Below are 16,232 nucleotides of genomic sequence, written 5' to 3'. Positions count from 1 at the left end.
AAAAATGATACAGTACAGTGAGTAATAAATGCTGTACAGTATGTACTGTAAGTATTATAACACAATGAAAACAATGTATAAAAATAAAAAAAAGTTAAGAATTCCTTACCTGATGGACATGAAATGGGGTAGAGATACTGGCGCAGGTGAATTTGGATTTGAGGAGTGGACCACTGTCATTTATGGAATGATAAAAGATAAAAATGATTGTACAGTACAGTCTAAATTATTTAAAGGGGAAAAAAAGTTAAGAATTCCTTACGTGATGAAGCTGGAGAGGGGACAGGTTCAGGCGAGTTGGGCTGGGAGGAGGCGATAACATCTGGATCTGGAATGATAATGATAAAAATTAGGTAAAGTTACAGTGCAGGTGGTTATACTGCACACTTTTTCTAAATTTTATAACAATCTATAAAACATTAAAAAGAAAGTGAAGAATTCCTTACCTAATGGAGCTGGGCGATCAAGGTAACCCAAGCCTTCTTATTGGACTTCCAAATGACAGGGAGTTGAAAATGCCCCTCAAAGCTCTAGGATTTTCTGCCAAATAAACTAGCAAGGGCTTAAGCTTTAAATCGCCATTAGCGTTGGCCCCAAAGAGTAAAGTCAGTCTCTCCTTACCAACTTTATAGCCTGGTGCCGACTCCTGCTTGGAAAGGTACATGTGGCTTGACATACACTTCAAAATTAACCCCGTCTCGTCTACATTAAACACCTGGTCAACAGTATAACCACCTTCCCTAATTATCTCAACCAAACCACTAGGAGAACTGTCCGCTGCTTCGCTATCAGCACTAGCAGCTTCACCTTGTAGCTTAAAGTTGTGGAAATTTGCACGAGCCTTGAAACGATTAAACCAGCCTCTACTGGTGGCAGAATCTTCACTGGCACTGCCTTCCCCATTCTTCTCACTACTGCCTTATGCAGCTTCCTAGCCTTCTCTTGAATCACACTAAAGCTTACTGGAACACGTCATTGGTTCTGGTCTTTGAGCCAGACCAACAATAACTTCTCCATTTCCACAAGCTTTTGACTACGTTGCTTGACATTTATCACTGTCGCCTTCATAGGGGCAGTGTCTTGAACGTGCTTAAGGATATGTTCCTTTTCCTTTACTAAGGTCATGACCGTCGTCCTTCTAAGACCCAGTGCATGACCTATTTCGGTGTTCATCTCTCCCTTCTCCTAATGCTTAACTACGTCGTACTTGACTTCTATGGTAATGGTCTTCCTCTTCAACGCACTGCCATCAGACGAAGTATATTGCCATTTTGGAGTCATAGTAAAGGTATGTACAATCACTCAAAAAAGTTTTGCAACATACTTCAAAACTTTTCGGACAACAGCTTATAATAGCGACATCTGGCGCTATTTAGCAACTCAGTTGTAAGCGCATGAAACAACTGAGCACTAGTGGTGGGTCCGAGAAATTACCTGCAGTTTCCCTTAAACAGGGCTTTTTTGATATTGCTTACTGTTGCCATATTTTACTTAATTAAAGGATGTTACTATAACACTTCAGAGGTCATTGCTGTTCTTATGTTTTAATATTTTCATCTCCAACTGCCATCACTATCGTTGTTTTATCTCCTTCATATGTGTGAACTTTGTAGACATAGGCCTACGACTGTTACAAGTTAAACTATTAGTCTTATTAACATCAACAAATATGACTTTTGTAAAGATTTGCTTCACATTATTATTAATTAAATTTCTGAATGACTAATCCTATGTATATTGTGAACTAGTGAAACTTAATATAAAATATACTGAACTAGACTAACAGATTTCACGTCTATTTTTGTAATACATAGAATATAAAACACACATACATATATATATATATATATATATATATATATATATATATATATATATATATATATATATATATATATATATATATATATATATAATGCTGTTATCATGTGTAATTTCTCATTTCTTTCATTGCTACTTAGGCCTATCATTTTGATGCCTCTTATGAAGTTAACTGAATATATGACGTCTATTAATGTATTTCTTATTATCTAAGTTTCTAAAGAATTAAAGTTAGCTAGAAGTTCGACATTAATTTAATTAATGCTAAATGCCAGTATGCAAGCAGTGAAGAAGACTACCATGTTCATCAGTGGAGAATGTCTCCTCCTCATCGCAAAAGATGACTCGTACAGAAATCATCGGCCACTGGATATATATTATAACGCAAACCCTAGCTTCTATTCTTTGTTTCGCTGATATGAAGTGTTTCTTGGCAGGAGTATGATGAAATAATATATTGGTCTCATGTAGCCTGTTACGGATGGTTTGAGCAGCAACTTGAAGGGAGAGTGTATTGTTCTCTCTTTATAGCAACATCGGTTGTCAGGGGGGAGTTAGGTGGAGCTTCTTCAGTGATCATCCGATGATGATCCTTAACAGTAGTTTTACAATGAATTTATCATGTTTCCTCGTTCTCTCTGTTGTTGTATCCCTCTATACATGGTTGTTTTATTTACGCTAAGCTGCCGAGCAATATCTACGATAGAATCATTAGTCTTATCAAGCGAATGATTGTGGTGCGGATGAGTCTCTTGCCCAACTTACCGGTGCAAGTGACGTGACAGTTTAGTTTAACTTTCCTGCCCGAATGTGGAGTAACACGGTAACATACGACGTTATGAGATTTTTTGTTTTTTGTTTCTGACAATGATAATGGTTGAATTCTTTCTTTATTTATTTATATATAATTTCATTGATGATTATTCAATATTATTTTATTAGTTCAATAAGCTTTTATCTGAATTCGAAATATAGTTTCTTCTTTGACTCTTTTGCCCGATCATCTGAAGTGAAATTTTTCAAAATGTTTCGTCATTTTTCGTAATATGAATTTTTCACTCACCATTCTTTTTTATATTGTTAACCGTATGATTAATAACCAAAATCGAATAAGAAAATTATATTTCCTTGTAAATATCAACAGAAAAAATTACTGTTAGGTGAACGAAAACTTCTGGAACATGTTGCAAAACATTTTTGAGTGACTGTACATGGGATCCGGCAAGTTTGTCTAAAACAATTTGTCTAAAATACAATTTGTCTAAATCAATTTGTCTAAACCAATTCGCCTAAAACAATTTGTCTAAAGTACAATTTGTCTAATAACAAAATGTCTAAAATACAATTTGTCTAAATTAATAATAAAAAAATAATCAAATAAATCAAAACAAAAAATGAAAAAGGTGAATAAAAAAAGTTATTTACAGAACTACAATGATTGTTTTGAAATAGAAACAAACTTTCCTGAATTTATACAAATCAGTCAATCAGTCCATCTTTTCTTATTGTTTAACTTCTAAACCATGGCCGTTTACTAAAATTAGTCGTTTACTGTAATTTAAATTGCTGCTCTCTCAGCTACAAATAAACAACTAAAATTAGTCGTTTACTGTAATTTTAACTGCTGTTCTCTTAAAAACAAATATGGAAAAAAATCTTTCTTCATTTTACATAAACAAAGCACTTTCTTATTGTGGTAATATTCAAACTGGATATAGCTATACCCCAAAATGCCTTTTGAATTCGTCGAATCGGAAAAAGGTCGTAAGAAATTAGTAGATAATGGATTTACATTTTACAAAAATGGTGAAAATGACGACCGAGTATATTGGAAGTGTGATAAATATCCGATAACAAAATGCCGCGCTCGTATAATTACGGCAAATGATCACATCGTAAAATCATCTACAAATCACAACCATGTATTAGATGCGGCCGAAAGTGCAGCAAAGGATATTATGACAAAAATACGTCATCAGGCTAAGACAACACAAGACGCACCCAGATCAGTTTTATCTAATGTGCTCGAAGATTGCGATCAAGCTGTTGCTCCAAAACTTCCTAAGGTGCAAAGTATGAAGAGAACTATAAGATCTGTAAGACAGCAAACCCTCGCTGGACCAGCCTTACCATCAACATGCGGTGAAATCGTTTTTCCACCTGATCTAACCATTACTTTTGAAGGTGATCAGTTTCTAATGTATGACTCGGGACCGGTTGAAAAACGTATAGTCATATTTGCAACCAAACGGAATTTACAGTGTTTATCACAAAGTAGTCACTGGTATGCTGACGGAACATTTAAAACAGTACCTTTGCTATTTCATCAGCTATATACATTTCATGGACTAAAACAGAAAGTTTCGTTGCCACTTCTTTTTGCATTACTGCCAGACAAAACAGAAGAAACTTATATAGCTTTTTTACAGCAGTTAAAGAAGCTTGAACCTTTGTGCGCACCACTATCAATAACGATCGATTTTGAGAAAGCTATGATGAAAGTGTGTCTGAAGGAATTTCCAAATACAGAACAAAATGGTTGTTTTTTCCACTTTAGCCAATGTATTTTCCGTGCAATACAAAATAATGGCCTAAGACGAAAATATGAAACAGAAACCAGTTTTTTGCTCTACAGATGAGGATGCTACCAGCATTGGCATTCGTACCCGTAGCTAGCGTAATAGACGCGTTTGAATTACTGTGTGATAACAACATCTTCCCCATGAAGCACAAGAGGTCATCGATTATTTCGAAGACACTTGGATTGGGAGGCCTAATAGACGGTACGCTCGACGTCCACCTCTTTTTCCACATATGTGGAATATGTATTCTAGAGTGCTTACGAATCTTCCTAAAACGAACAATGCCGTCGAAGCATGGCATCGTGGATTCGAAACTGAAGTAGGTGCACATCACCCCAATATATAGAAGTTCATCAACTGTTTAAAAAAAGAACAAAGTTTAAATGAGGTACGAATTGAGCAATATGTTGCGGGGATAGAGCCAGAACACCCAAGGAAGCGCTATCGAGATTCAGCAAAACGTCTAAATAGTCTTGTTCAAAGTTTTGATCAACATAATATTATTGATTACCTACGTGGTATTGCCCACAATCTTTCTTTTTAACTATAAAAGTAGTCTATTCAGAAGTTATCTTTTAATAAAACCTTTATTAGTCTTTTATGTATTAAATCTTACATTTTAATGTTCTATATGAATGTATTTTATTAATTTTAGGCTAAGTTACCTGTCTTTTCTTTAATTTCTTCCTTTATGTAATTCTACATCTAATTCTGCATTTAATAAATATATTACTTTATTTTATTTTATTTACTACAATTTCTTTTACCTCGTTCACACTTTGAACTACATTCCCCATTATTATTATTATTATTATTATTATTATTATTATTATTATTATTATTATTATTATTATTATTATTATTATTATTATTATTATTAAAAATAAAATTGTAAATAATATCTTTTGAAAAAAATAAACAAGAAAGAAGTTATTCTAAGTTCTTTCTAGAAATAATGATCTCAAAAAAAAACTCCTAATTGCCACTTTAGGGTGTGGAGTTGATGATTTCCTGAAGTTGTTGTTTATATTAGCTATATTTGTTTTCCCCTATCGTTACCTATTTGAAAACATTGGAAAAGCGTACAAGACTAGGAAAAGAAAAACCTAAATCTAACTTTCGATCTCTAACTCCCAATAAGGGAAGAAAATATAATTTATGAGCAAAAAATATAAAACCTTACCCGTAAAGAAATAGAAATTCAGAAATATTTTTTTTATTCACCTTTTTCAATTTTTGTTTTGATTTATTTGATTTTTTTTTTTATTACTTTAGACAAATTGTATTTTAGACATTTTGTTATTAGACAAATTGTACTTTAGACAAATTGTTTTAGACGAATTGGTCTAGACAAATTGATTTAGACAAATTGTATTTTAGACCAATTGTTTTAGACAAACTCGCCTAGACCCACTGTACATAGGCACAGTAAGGTGACAACAACGTAGCACAACACCTTAACACAATGGAGGCAAACACGTGAGTGGTCTGTTGTTTGGTATTGTTACGCATGCCTGCGTGCACGACCCAGTGAGGTCGTTGTCCTATCAACTACATCTACTGTACGTGCTCAGAAACTAGTTCCACTTAGAACACCACGTAAGGAGCTGCATCGAAAAAGCTTCGTAACCTCAGAATGTGCGTTGTAAACAGAAACAGGTTTTTTGATGTTTGAAAAGCGTCGTAAACTCAGAATGTGCATTGTAAACAAAAGGATTTTTTGATGAATATATTACATGTGAGTGGTCTGTTGTTTGGTATTGTTATGCGCGCCTGTGTGTGCGTCCCAGGAAGATAGTTGTCCAGTCAACTACAGTATCTACTGTACATGCTGAGAAACTAGTTCTGCTTACAACACTGCATAAGGACCCTCGTCAAAAAGCATTGTAACCTCAGAATGTGCGTTGTAACCAGGAATGGACTTTTTGATGAATATATTTGAAAAGCATCGTAAACTTGGAACGTCATAAGCTGACTTCACCGCTGCATCATAAACTCGGAACTTGCGTCGTAAACTCGGAACATGCATCGTAACCCGATATGGATATTTTTATGAATATATATGAGGGTCACGAGCTCAGAACGTCATAAGCCGAGACCGTGGTAACCCTGGGATTATTGGCTATATATATATATATATATATATATATATATATATATATATATATATATATATATATATATATATATATATATATATATATATATGTGTGTGTGTGTGTGTGTGTGTGTGTGTGTGTGTGTGTGTGTATATATATATATATATATATATATATATATATATATATATATATATATATACACTATATACACAGTATATGATAATTATGTGTGTGTATGTATGTATGTATTCCCCGTATATGTTGGTTTAAGGAAACCTATTGCTGTATTCTTTGATACTAGGTAGCCAAAGAATATATTTAGTGCAAAGATATACCAGGCATATTTTTCCCACTTAAATTTGAACCCAGTAGTAGACTGTAGAATCACAGACGTTCACAGTAATGGAACCAGATGGTAAGACAAATTGATTTTCCTTTTAAACTGGGAAGAGTCACACCTCAGGAGAAGTTCCAGTTGCATTTGCCCACTTGTTAATTGGTTACCCAACTATAGCTAGGCACAGGATTACTATCAATGCGCCTAAAGAGCAATTCGATAAAAATAAAAAAAGGGTTACAAGACATCTAGAATACATACTTCTAAAATAATTAGAAGAAAACAAGCTCAACAGAGCTCTTTGGTAAAAGGCATTCTGAAGAAGGGAAGTACAAAGGGAAGGCATCATATATACAGCATGAATTCTCAATAAATCATTGACATTTTGGAATGTGACCAAGTAGGTTAACTAAAATTAGGACGAAATTTAAGTCTTAAACCTGGAGAAAGCACATGGATAGAATGTATAGTAAATCCAATTTTTGAAGGGAAGGAAATTCTTACACTTACAGAAATGTCACAAGTTTTCCCAGGCAGCACCAGTTTGGTCAGCTAGTATATATGCCTATATATATATATATATATATATATATATATATATATATATATATATATATATATATATATATATATATATATATATATATATATAAATTTCTGACTCACGTCGGGATCGAACCCAGGTCTTTCAGGTGGAAGGCAAGGGCGCTATCCACTAAGCCATACAAGTCTAAAAGAAGTTGGAACCTGAGAGCATATATATATACGAGTATATATATATATATATATATATATATATATATATATATATATATACACACACACACACACACACACACACACACACACATACTAGCTGACCAACCCAGTGCTGTCCGGAGGAAAAAATCTGAATGACAATCTCTCTCTCTCTCTCTCTCTCTCTCTCTCTCTCTCTCTCTCTCTCTCTCTCTCTCTCTCTCCTCCCTAACATCCCCTCTGCTGTTTTCCTCACTTCCTCTCCCTCTCACTCTCTAGCTCCCTCACTCTTTCCCTTTCCTGTTAAGATAGTTGCTTCAATTACAATGCCCAACATTTTTGACATTTTATATTTCACCCCTTCTCACGCCCCCATTCCTATCGGGGCTGAACTTGGGCTTAAACTGCATCGGGAGTGTCACTATTCATCTCAGCAACCTTGAAAACTATCAATTAGACACTAATGTCTGTCATTTTCGGTTAATTTTACGTCACCCCCTTCCCACCCCCATCCCCTTTAGTGATGTCTTACCCCCCAACAGTATTCTTTTCTAGATAGTAAGTCATGTGTATACCGAAATGAGGTATGATAAACCTATAGAGTTTATTTAGTTACTAAGTATACACGAAGAAGCAGCCCTGTTTCAGGGAAACCTTTCCCACCCCAACCCCCTTTGGTGCTAGTGATGTCTTATTCCCACAGTATTCTTTTCCAAACAGTAAGTCATATGTATACCAAGTGTGTGGTTGAAATTTCTCGGTGCATTTCTGAGTTATGCTGGAACACACACACATTTATATATATATATATATATATATATATATATATATATATATATATATATATATATATGTATGTATGTATGTATGTATATATACAATATGTATTTATTTATTTATTTTAATCTGACCAGTCCTTGCTATCTGTATTGCGCATGTGTTATACTGTATGAAGATACTAAGTATTGTGAATTATATGATAGGAATATATGCACATTATGAATAATAATATTACAATAGGTAGCATTTTAGTAGTTGCTGAACCAGTTCTGACAACACGCCAATCATATTTTCAACAGACATTAATCCTTAGATAAACATACACTTGATTTTCAACAATTTTTACGAAAACTACTCCTTAAACCACTGACATATTTCCGGTTATTAAGCTATTAAACAAATCCGGATCTCTTGAACCGAGTGTATTAGAAAGCAATTTAAAGTATGCTGAAAACACTTGAGAACAGTAAATTTCGTGGTTTTTCTTGTAGCAGAATATGTTTCTTTAAGGTGTGATGCACTTCAAATGATTTCTTGAAATTTTCAAGCACCTGTTATTCATATGTAGTCTCATCTATTTTGAAACCATATCTTCACAGTTACACTATTTATGAAAAGTTAAATTTTGAAAGATAAAATGTACTGTTCTGCTACTGTAAAGATAATAATAATTAAGCTTATGAACCGACAGCTGTCTCCTACGCGCTAGACTTGAACTTATAGTTTAATAGTAAGAATGTTGATATCAATTTGTTCAGTGCCTTTTGACCTTTGATCTATTTTTATTTTCGGTAAAAGAAAACTGTGCCGGCTTTGTCTGTCCGTCCGCACTTTTGCTGTCCGCCCTCAGATCTTAAAAACTACTAAGGCTAGAGGGTTGCAAGTAGGTATGTTTGTCATCCACCCTCCAATCACCAAACATACCAAATTGCAGCCCTCTGACCTCAGTAGTTTTATGATATACGGCAGGCCACCACCAGGCCGTGGTTAGTTTCATGGGCCGTGGCTCATACAGCATTATACCGAGACCACTGAAAGATACAGTAGATCTACTTTTGATGGCCTTGATTATACGCTGTACAGAAAACTCGATTGCACTGCCACATTTTTTACTTAATATTTTTTATTGATGCTTGAGAATAATGATAACATGACAGTAATATTACAATTGTTATACTCTCATTACTTATTGCGGTTAATCTTTAGATGTTTACAGGTATCTCCTAGGAGACGGCCAGGTGCAGACGAGTTATTGGGTGATCCTTGGTTGAAACAGTACCATCAGCCACTATTTACGGATACAGTACTTTTACCAACAACAGTTATAAGAATCTTGAATGCTGAAGATCCTGGCATTGCTGACTCTGGCATTACTAAAGGTAAGGCACAAAAAAGACAATAAAAGCTGTTGCAGTGATCACTTTTGTGCCGTTTTGAATTTATGAAACCAGTGTTTCTCATATCAATGAAGAAAGAAATACAGTGGACCGCCACCTATTCGCGGTTCCGGATTCGTGGCGTCATCTATTCGTGGATTTTTCTGTGGAACTTATATACACATTATTCGCAGAAAATTCGCCTATTCGCAGTATTTTTCATAGAGAAATATTCACTAATACTGTAATTTCACATTTTTGTGACTAAATACATTGTTTGTGATAAGAAAATACTCAGGTATAAGCGTTTTTGGAGGGATTTTTTGATGTTTGAACTAACAAAATAGGCAGTTATTTATAAGCATTGTTAGAGGGATGTCGAGTCTTCACAGATTTTAGCTATTGGTGGGGGGTTGTGGTACGCATCCCCCACGAAGGGTTGAGTGTGTGAACAGAGTATTTGTTCATAGAAACTGACGTAGTACTTCTATTCAGATTTCTCTTTCTTGGGTGCAGTTCCACCTGACCTCCGTTTCCCAATTAAAAGCAACGTTCCAGCAATCACGTAGATAAGTGCAACATTTATGTGGAAGTTTTTAAAATGTAAGAGGTCATACTCACCAGAAACGTGGTTTCTCAGGAAACACACATATTTGATAAAAATAAAGTTCGTCATTTGTACAGAAAATAGATTTGGTTATTAATCTGTGAATGGCATATGTCGTCTTAAAGGCGTTGAAGCTTTGCCATTATTAGACCTACATCCATTCTCATAAAGAGGCAGGTTACTGTGGCTAAGCTCAAGTGCCCAGGACAGCTAGAATGATTTCCAACATTTGTAAATGAGGCTAATTCTTACATAGATTCATAGTGTGGGTTACTTGAGAGATGGATGGTTTTATTCCTTTTCCATCACTGATAGAGGGAGCTGTAAAGTCACCAAATCGGCGCCAGGATAGTGTTTCGGCGGCGCCATTAATTAAGTCTCCGCTGAGCTTGTTTTCTTTGGTGACTTCCCGTTTTCTTCAAGCTCAATTAGTCACGCCTAAAACGTGCCAGGTCACGCATTTTAATCATTTTTACTTTATGGTATTTATACGAATGTCACACATTGTGTATCACATGTTTCTTCATTCACAGGCATCAAGACTGTATCTATATTGTAGCTCTGTATGTTTTGTATTGTAATTTGTACTCGTTCACTGCATATTATTGTTTATTGTTTCGACCTCAGGTCACAGTCAATTCCATTGTCTCTCACGGCCCGGCGTCAGTCGGCCGCAATATAAGCTGCCTGGATCTGTAATAAAGTAGCAGTAACTTTTACCTGCTCGTTTCTTTGACACCTTACAGTGGTGACCCCGAGTATCCCGGAGCCATTAGCGGACTCACGGCGACTCAGTCTTGGCTCCAGGATTTCTCCAAAACGCTCTTAGCGGCCTAAACACGGCGCTGTAACCAGCGTTTGAGCGTGCTGACTCTCGTCGGCGTACCCCACCAGCGTCACTAGCGGAACCACACGGCGCACGAAAGTGCGTACTGTATGAGTACCCCACTCCAGTAAGGGGTCAAAGGAGCGAGCATGGACGCCGGATATCCCCTCCTTCATGCAGTCAAACGCGGACCCCGCGGACTCCGAGGTTTACCTACCTCCCATCACAGCCGCGCCCGCCCCGCATCGAGGCCCTCCCGCAACTCCACACCAGCGCCCGAACACACGACGGCCGGGCAACACAATCGCGGGCCGCCCTCACCGTAAAGCTGCCGCCCGTTTACGCAGGGGAACCCATCGATGTGGCTGCGCAGGGTGGAGAGCCACTTCAGAATCGCGGACCTCACGGACGAAATCCTACAGGCCGACACAGTGCTCAACGCCCTTCCGGAGGACGTGTACAGAAAACTCATCTCGCGAGTACCGAAACACACACCCTCACATACAGCACCACAAAAAGTTCCTCCTCGAAGCATGCTCCCTGCCCATCGCCGAGCGGGCCGCCCGTGCTATCGACCTTGCCAATAATCCACGCCACGACCTCAATCCAAGAGACGCGGGGGCATGGTCGTAGATCTCCTGTCAATACCAGTCTTGGGTGGCACAAACAAGCGGCAGGAGATAAGCTTCATCACGGAAATCTACCTTCGCCAACTCCTCCCGAAGTACGCAACCAGATCGCTCACCCCTACACCATGCCTGTCGAGGACCTCATAGAGGTGGCACAACACCTCACAGACTCCGTCAAGGCTTCACAGCGGCTAAAACCGGCCACACAGCCGGTCAGCTCCGTCCAGCCTGAAGAGGACGTAGAGCAGCCCGTCAACGCCATCGCCAACAGACGTCCACCGAACCACAGCAGACGGAGGTCCCGGGCTTCTGTCGCTACCACAAGTGGTTCGGAAAGGACGCCCGAAACTGCCTGCCGCCCTGCTCGTTCAACCGTTCAAAAAACGGGGTGGTGGCGGCCAGCAGGACAGGCCGCCATGGCAGCCGAAGAACCCAGGGCCTCAAAAACAGTAGGTTTTTTTACGTCCGCGACACCGTCTCCGGCAGGATGATGCTGGTCGACACAGGAGCCTTTAAGTCGGTCTTCCCAGCATCCAGAGAGGACCGCAACCAGACACCAGACCCGGCCGCTTTCCTGACGGCCGCCAACGAAACCCCATCCTCTCCTACGGCACCAAGCTCCTGTCGATCTCCATCCTTGGCCAGAGTTACTCCTGGGACTTCATCGTCGCGGACGTAGGAACCCCACTCCTGGGGGCCGATTTTCTGGCGCACTTCGGCCTGCTAGTCGGCGTGGGGCGCAAGCGCCTCCTCGATACCGACTCCTGCCGGTCTCTCCGTTAACGGCGGGACCCAGACCCACCATCAGCGCCGTCGCCCCCACCAGTATGCACACCTTCTGTCGGAGTTCCCTGAGGTATTTAAGCCCGAGCCGCCAAGTCCCGGGGCCCCAGCCAAGCACGGCATATACCACCATATAGTGACTAAAGGGCCCCGACACATGCGAAGTTCCGCAGGCTTCCCCCTCAGCGCCTTCAGGAGGCAAAAAAGCATTCGCGGAGATGGAACAGATGGGCATCTGCAGGAAAGCCTCCAGTCCATGGGCCTCCCCCCTCCACATGGTGCAGAAACCGGACGGCTCCTGGAGACCCTGCGGCGACTACAGGCGGCTCAACATTGCAACGGAGCCCGACCACTACCCTCTACCCAATATGCAAGACCTCACGGCCTCCTTTCACGGGGCCAAAATATTCACTAAATTGGACCTTCTTAAATCTTATTTCCAGGTACCTGTTGCGCCAGAGGACATACCAAAGACAGCCATCATCACGCCCTTCGGGTCCTATGTGTTCGCCTTCTCCACCTTCGGGCTGAGGAACGCCGGGGCCACCTTCCAGCGGCTCATGGACAGCATCCTGGGGACCTAAAATTCTGCGTCTGCTACGTCGACGACATTCTCATATTTTCCAGGTCTCACAGCGAACACCAGAGGCACATCAAAGCAGTCCTCCAGCGCCTCCAAGAAAACGGCCTCGTCGTCCGTTTCGACAAGTGTACCTTCGGCGTCCAGAAAGCAGAATTCCTGGGTCACGAGGTGTCTCCGACAGGCGTCCGCCCTCTTACATCGAAAGTGGCAGCCGTAGCCAAGTTCCCGACACCCACCTCCATCAAGGCCGTCCAGGAGTTCCTTGGGATGGTAAACTTCTACAGGCGGTTCATCCCCGGGATCGCGCACACCACGGCCCCCCTGACGGAAGTCCTAAAGGTCAACCGAAGTCCCTGTCTTGGGGACCCAGCCAGCAGCAGGCCTTTTCCCTGACGAAGGCCGCCCTCACCAAGGCAACCGCCTTGGCACACCAGGATCCCAAGGCTCCCCTCCAGCTGACGACAGACGCCAGTAACGCGTTGCCTGCGGTGCTGTTCTGGAGCAAATCATCAACGGCGCCCCCAGCCCATCGCCTTCTTCAGCAAGAAGTTCAGTCCCGCAGAGTCCCGCTACAGCACCTTCGACAGGGAACTCTGCGCGATGTACCGCGCAGTTCGGCACTTCAAGTTCCTCCTGGAGGGACGCCCTTCACAATCTTCACAGACCACCAGCCACTGGTTCACGCCTTCACGAAGCAGGGGACGCATGGTCTTCCAGACAGCAGCGCCACCTCTCAGCCATAGCCGAATTTACCTGTTCCGTCAGGTACCTCCCGGCAAGAAAAATCCGTAGCAGACGCCCTCTCCAGAGTCGAGTTGAACGCAGTGCAGCTTGGTGTAGATTACCAGGACCTTGCCAGAGAACAGGCCGCTGACCCAGAAACCCCAGCATACCGCACCGCCATCACATCCCCTCAAGTGGCGGGACGTGACCCTCGCCCGGAGGCCCCAGCCTGCTCTGTGACATCAGCACAGGCCAGCCCCGCCTTTGGTTCCAGCCTCACGCCGCCGCCAGGTATTCGACATCATTCACGGCCTCTCACACCCCTCCGGCAGGACCACGGCCAAACTGCTTTCAAAAAAGTTCGTCTGGCACGGGGTGCAAAAGGACGCCACAGCCTGGGCAAAACAGTGCCTGCAGTGCCAGACCAGTAAAGTGGGTCGTCACACGCAGTCGGGGTAGGCGAGTTCCCACAGCCAGGGCGCCGCTGGCCACATCCACATCGACGTCGTCGGGCCCCTTCCCCCATCAGGCGGATCCAGATACCTCCTCACGGTGGTAGACCGTTCGACGAGGTGGCCCGAAGCCACACCCATGCAAGAAGCCACCGCCAGCGCGTGCGCTGAGGCCCTGCTCTCCAGTTGGGTTAGCCGCCGGCGCCCCGGACCACATCACAACCGACAGGGGCCCGCTTTCCTCTCCGAGTTGTGGTCCGCCCTGGCTCAACTGCTGGGAACCACGCACCACACCACCACAGCGTACAACCCAGCGGCCAACGGCCTGGTTGAACGGTTCCACAGGTCCCAAAGTCATCCCCTCATGGCCCGCTGCACCGCCGAGGACTGGAAACATCAGCTGCCGTGGGTCCTCCTCGGGTTGAGGACCGCCCCAGAGCCGACGGCACCCCATCCGCAGCTGAACAAACCTATGGGGAACCCCTCGTGGTGCCGGGAGAGCTCGTGACGGATGATCGCCACTCCCCATCTCTGCAGAGGCTCCGCGACGTGGCGGCAAGTTCGCCTTGCAGGCGCTCATACATCGACAAAGCAACCACCTTCATGCCGCCACAGCTGTCATCCGCCACCCACGTCTTCGTCAGAGTCGACGCCGTCCGTCCACCACTAACTAAGCCCTACAGGGGACCCTTCCGCGTGCTGGAGCGAACAGCAAGGCGTTCAGCTGGCACTCCCAGGCAAGAACGACTGGGTTTCCATAGACCGGCTAAAGCCCGCCTTCCTGTCGGAGAGTCCCGGCAGCGACGCAGCACCCCTTCCGCCCAAACGCACTCCAGCACGCCCTCACCCCCCGCAGCGCGCCGCCCCAGGAAGGAACCGCCCAAACAGCAGCCTCACAGGCGGGAGGCCCCTCAGTTATCTTCAAGGAGCCGTGGCACCCTTCAGCGTCCCAGCAGATACAGGGATTAATCAGACGCGTCCCTCGTCTTGGGGAGTATTTGTAAAGTCACCAAATCGGCGCCAGGATAGTGTTTCGGCGGCGCCATTAATTAAGTCTCCGCTGAGCTTGTTTTCTTTGGTGACTTCCGTTTTCTTCAAGCTCAATTAGTCACGCCTAAAACGTGCCAGGTCACGCATTTTAATCATTTTTACTTTATGGTATTTATACGAATGTCACATTGTGTATCACATGTTTCTTCATTCACAGGCATCAAGACTGTATCTATATTGTAGCTCTGTATGTTTTGTATTGTAATTTGTACTCGTTCACTGCATATTATTGTTTATTGTTTCGACCTCAGGTCACAGTCAATTCCATTGTCTCTCACGGCCCGGCGTCAGTCGGCCGCAATATAAGCTGCCTGGATCTGTAATAAAGTAGCAGTAACTTTTACCTGCTCGTTTCTTTGACACCTTACAGAGCTACCAAATGTAAAATCCGTCCGTGTTGTGGCTTAGTCCATTATACTTGGGTTTTGCTCTATTTCTTGGTTGTCTTTATAATTGCATCTTCTCCTTTCACTGCACAAGGTAGTATTAGATTCATTTGCTTTCATTTTTCATCCTGATTATTAATATCATATTGCATGACTGATTAAGTACTGGCTGAGGTGATTCAATGATTATAATCCAATGTGTTTCTTATTTTGATTGTGATAAAACCAGGACAAGCAATAGTCGAGATCTTTAAAGTGGAATAGATTTATAAGTATTATCGAAAATTTTCTTACAGGACAACATACCAATTTAAAGAGAGGTTAAAGGATTTTTGAAATCACAAAACAGATAGATTCCATCTAATTAATATGAATATATGTAGTGCATGATGCTGTAACACAGACAGGCACAACAAAGGAACACAAACAGACAAAGGAGCAATTCCAAGCCTCAGAC

The 16,232-nt window shown here is 41.9% G+C and overlaps 1 protein-coding gene across 1 annotated transcript in view; it reads left to right on the top strand.

The window, feature by feature from the left end:
* LOC136852583 (serine/threonine-protein kinase Kist-like) overlaps positions 1–16,232 on the top strand; it is a 422,999-nt gene that overhangs the window by 372,465 nt on the left and 34,302 nt on the right. The window contains exon 7 of the mRNA XM_067127735.1: positions 9,577–9,739. Coding sequence (XP_066983836.1) covers positions 9,577–9,739 — 163 coding nt within the window. The remainder of the gene's footprint in view (positions 1–9,576; positions 9,740–16,232) is intronic.

Source organism: Macrobrachium rosenbergii, chromosome 1, assembly GCF_040412425.1.
Source record: "Macrobrachium rosenbergii isolate ZJJX-2024 chromosome 1, ASM4041242v1, whole genome shotgun sequence".
NCBI classification, from domain to species: domain Eukaryota; kingdom Metazoa; phylum Arthropoda; class Malacostraca; order Decapoda; family Palaemonidae; genus Macrobrachium; species Macrobrachium rosenbergii.
This window is presented reverse-complemented; position numbering and strand designations above follow the sequence as displayed.